Source organism: Nannobrachium achirus (genome assembly GCF_963921795.1).
Source record: "Nannobrachium achirus genome assembly, chromosome: 22".
NCBI classification, from domain to species: Eukaryota; Metazoa; Chordata; class Actinopteri; order Myctophiformes; family Myctophidae; genus Nannobrachium; species Nannobrachium achirus.
The window spans coordinates 6,259,739-6,264,738 of NC_137829.1; the positions used below are offsets into that span (position 1 = coordinate 6,259,739).

A 5,000-nucleotide genomic window follows, 5' to 3' on the forward strand; every position below is an offset into this window, starting at 1 on the left:
TCTCGTCTTTGCAGTTGCGTAAATCGTACTGTAACTTAATCAAATTGTTCTAAGCAGGGGCACCCGCTGGCCTACTGGTGCGCATACCACTTAGGCATTGCCACATAGGCATGGATGCCTGGCGGCGGCGGCGCCGGTTCGATTCCCGATCCAGACGACCTTTGCCGCATGTCACTCACCGTCTCTCCCCCCATTTCCTGTCAGTCTACTGTCCTATCAATAAAGGCATAAAAGCCCCAAAACAAATCTTTAAAAAAAATATATATATATATATATTATTATTCGAAGCATAGATTTTTTTAAATTGATGAGTGGAAATGATGAACAGATGACAGCTCCCTTTCTCAGCTTTTCGGGGGGTGTAGTTACCGACTCTATATAGCATTCGTAGATTGTGGAATAGTAGTATGGCCATGCAAGACTACATCTAAATGCACACACACGCACGCACGCACGCACGCACGCACGCACGCACGCACGCACGCACACACACACACACGCACGCACGCACACACACATAAAAATACCCCCACACACACACAGTGTAAGCTGATCCGTTTGACTGTAGTCCCTCTCTGCCATCCAGCTAACCAGTTGTTTAAGGTAACAGCGCCAGTCGATCTGACAAATGAGTAGAAGGTAATTTGTTGCAAATGGCAGAGAAACGGTCCATTCCAAACCAAACCAAACCTCCGAGACGTGCAGACAAACACAGAGCCCCGGCCAAGCCTCTCAGAGAGACGTTTCCCTCAAACACACATTTTCTCTCCCGCCCCCGCCCCCCCCCCCCCCCCACCCCCAATTCTCCCTCCGCACTTTTGTCCGTCATCGGCCCGTTCAGTCTTTTTCTCTCTGTCTGTCTGTCCATCATCTAGGTGAAAAATGGGTATGTGTGTGTGTGTGTGGTGCTGGACAGGGGCCACACTGCAGACATATTCTGCACCTCCGTTGGGGTTATTTTTGGCCCGAGGCAGAGGACTCCCTATGAGCCTGCCGAGAGAGAGAGAGAGAGAGAAAGAGAGAGAGAGAGAGAGAGAGAGAGAGAGAAAGAGAGTGAGAGTGAAAGAGAGATATAAAAAGAGATGATGGATGGGTAGCTGGATAATACCTAATGATAACATATGTCATCATTAGTTTACCGTCCGTCACCTTTTTCTCTAGCTCACTTTTGTCGCTGACACGAGAGCAAAGTACCACTTAGTGACGGTAACTTTTACTACACAGTTAAATCTCAGGGTTAAATAAACACCGAGGGCTTCTTTACCGTAAAGAGCAGGGGTCTTCAACAGGGGGTCCGGGACCCGTAGGGGTTCCTCAGAGTTACTGCAGGGGGATAGGATCATAGGGGGATAGGATCATCTTTGTGTGATCGGATCATGTTTTTTACATTAACCACTTGAACCCTATATTCTGAGTGGAACATTACCCAAAAATAGCAGATCTACAAGCTTACAAATACACCAGTGTGTATTGGCTGGCTGATGACGTAGCTACCTTAACCCTACTCTGGTTCGTTGGAACAACACCCAATCAGCAACGACCTCGTCACAACGGACGTTCAGAAATACAAGTCAACTGAATAATTTCCAGACTGTGATGCTGAGAGACAAAACAAATCGCGGAACGGAGCGAACAGGCTGGCAACCAAGGCTACAATTTTATACAATATGTAGTGGGGGTCCCTGCTTCATCTCTCTCTCAGCTAAAGGGTCCTTGGCCTGAAAATGTTGAAGACCCCTGGTATAGAGGCCACAGCTCATTCATTGACTTTGCAGCAGCGTGTTACGCTTGATACCTAGTCGTATGACGTGACCCGTGGCTAAATCTGCAGATCTACAAAGTCACAACGCGAATTTGTAGATCTGCTATTTTTTTCCGCGAGACACTGTCGTACAACAAAGTATAAATCAGGCTTTAGTCATTGCAGAAAGGTCAGTCTGTCAGTTTGTCTCTCTCCACCCCTCCTCCCCTCATGATTTCCTGCTAGACTAATACCATCGTTCATCTAACACCAGCAATCAGCACTTCAGACATTCTTTTTTTTTAAATAATCGGACTCAGAATGCAATAGCACAGGTGGCCAGACCGCAGTTCAACTCAGCCAAGGCGGAACAGAACACACTTGCAGTGTGAAATGCGCTCTCTATTACACGCTAAATGGACTGGAAGCCTCCCAGTGCATCTGTCTGTTCCATAATGAAATACACCAGGACAATGATTTGCTGCAATTGTGTGTAATGTAATGTACAGTATGTAGTTATATATATACACACACTGTATATGTGTACTGTACACATTGTCATGTGTGCACGTGCGTGCCTGTGTCTGTGTGGACATGAATATGTGTACGCACGAACATGTGTGTACAGTATGCCTTCATCTGTTGCCCAGCTGTTGTCATCTTGCCATGTTCCTCTCCAGTCTCCAACTTGCCCATGATGAAACCCCCCGTTTCTCCTCCACTTCCTGGTTTTAATCCAGTTGATGGATTAAAACCATCAAGGGTTCTGGGTCTGGTTAGATGAGTGGTCATTCATCTGCTCCTTTTATCTCACCGGTCAGATGAAAGGAGTGCAAAGCCGCCAAGGGAAGGCGACAAGGAAGCAGAGGCGAGGAGAGGAGAGGTTGTGTAACTGTATGATAGTGTGAGCCCCGCATACGGCAAAGACAAAGGGGCTTAAAGTGGCGACGCTCCTGAGGTGTGTGTGCGCCTGTGTGTGTGTGTGTGTGTGTGTGTGTGTGTGTGTGTGTGTGTGTGTGTGTGTGTGTGTGTGTGTGTGTCTCACACCCCCTCGGGTCCAGACAGGCTATTGTCAGAGTGAGGGACATGGGTGGCAACACACAGCAGCTGACAGAAGGACATGACACAGGAGTCTGTTTAGAGAGGCCACAGGAATGTGGCGACCCATAACGGAATGCTGGTGGCTCGGTCACAACAGTGGTCGGCACCAACACTTTGTGCGTGTGTGCGTGCGTGCGTGTGAGCTGAGTGGTCAAACACGCTGAGTGAGCTCCGCACACAGGGGAAAAGTGCACTCCTGTAGTTAAGTCGCTCTTATTCAATCACAACATGCCTTCTCCCTGGAGAAGGTTTGAGTCTGCACACAGCTGTCACTTTTGTTTTACTCGCTCTCTCATCTTAGCCCCCTTCACATTCTCTTTAGTGATATTGTTAAAACATAATGACAATTGCCCATGGATAGCATAATCTGGCGGAGAGAAGTGTTAAGTGTGTCTGTGTGTGTGTGCGTGTTTTTGTGTGTGTGTGCGACTGTGCGTGAGTGTGTGAGTGTGTGCGTGCAAGTGAATGTGTGTGCGTGCGTGCGTGCGTGTGTGAGAGTGAGTGTGTGCGTGTGCCTGTGTTTATGTTTAGACTGTGTGAGTAGCTGTGTGTTATCCATGAGCTCTGCGGGGCAGCAGGTGTGTGGCAGTGAGTGATTGGTCTTGCTGCTATCTCTCAACATCCAGGTGCAAGGCCAAGGCTGGGAGTCTGAATCACGCTGAGCACAAACAGGCAGCTCGCTCTCATAGGCCAGACTCAACAGCGAAACAGTGCCTCATTGTGCCCAGGAGATCCCTCTTTCATCCTCCTCATAATGCGCCGGGGAAGAGAAAGACAAATTACTTTTCTCTGTACGGCTTCTGGCTATACGTTCACCTTTTTATCGTTATGCTTTTTCCACCTACTGATCCTGCCCTACTGCTTCTCCATGTTTCAGATGGTGTTGCTGGCTCGCTGCGAGGGCCACTGCAGCCACACGTCCCGCTCTGATCCCCTCATCTCCTTCAGCTCCGTGCTCAAGCAGCCCTTCAAGAGCTCTTGTTCCTGTTGCCGGCCGCACACCTCCAAGCTGAAGGCCGTCAGGCTGCGCTGTGCTGGCGGGACACGCATCACCGCCACGTACCGATACATCCTGGCCTGCAACTGTGAGGAGTGTAGTTGAGCAGCCCGGGGGGGGACGGGGGGGGGGGGACGGAAGGAAGGATGGATGGGAACCGTTTGTGAAACCCTTGAACTCTGTACAGCTTAAAGTCTTCTTACCCACTCTGCTCCTCCCCTCACCTGCACCTGGGGCTGTCCAGAACCGTTTGATGACTTATTAAATCAATAACTGGCCAACAATCCAGACGAGAGGAACTTAAAATTGATTATTGTCTCGGGAGCAGTAGTTTGGAACAATCATATTGCCCTCGTGTGGGGGTGTAGAAATGACCTGCTTCCCTTCCGGGCTTGGACAGTGTTGGGTACCGTAGAAAACATGCATCACTCCCTATATGTTTGCTGTCTGGGCCCTCATTGTTTTGCTCTAAGTGTGGTTGTCAATCAGGGTGAGCCATATGGAAAGCTGTTTCCACTGTGTACAAGGCCAGACACCACAAACCACATCTCTCATGGGTCAGAGACCCTCCTTGCTGCAGAGCAACACTACACTGATTACAGGCCTCTGTGAATCATAACACACATTCATATACTCATGCATGCACGCAACTGCACGCACACACACACACATACGTGCATAAACACAGCATGAGAGCTCGTTACAATGTCAATATGATTGCACTGCCGGCTCCATAAAATCCCCACCAGCATTTGACAACAAAACAACATGCACCATTAAAATGCGGCGTGGGAAAAGACGAGGGTGCAACGAGCCCCAATGAGCTCACACTGGCTCACACATGTTGAGGACCTACAGCGCAGCACCTGTGCCTGGCCTCCCCATCCCTCTGCAACGCCCAATAAACCTTTTTTACACACTCCCTACAGACTTTCATCTCGCTGTGTAAACCATGACAAACACTTGTGGGACAGCTCATCATGGGCGAGGACGCCAGAATTACAGCAGACATAATAATGCGGGAGGCAGCAGAAGGGAGAAAATGCTGTTACATGGATCAAAGAAGCCAGAGGATTGTTTGTTTGTGTGTGTGTGCGAGACTGTTAACAGACTATCGAGGCATTCAATGTTAATCTCTAAAGGCTGTCTGCTCTGTGGAAC

At 49.1% G+C, this 5,000-nt stretch overlaps 1 protein-coding gene across 1 annotated transcript in view; it reads left to right on the forward strand.

Annotated features, from left to right (window-relative positions):
- ndp (norrin cystine knot growth factor NDP) overlaps nucleotides 1-3,944 on the forward strand; it is a gene marked incomplete at both ends in the record, with an annotated part of 5,285 nt that extends 1,341 nt beyond the window's left edge. Inside the window, one exon of the mRNA XM_080753134.1 lies at nucleotides 3,720-3,944. Coding sequence (XP_080609260.1) covers nucleotides 3,720-3,944 — 225 coding nt within the window. The remainder of the gene's footprint in view (nucleotides 1-3,719) is intronic.
- Between the last annotated feature and the right edge of the window lie 1,056 nt (nucleotides 3,945-5,000).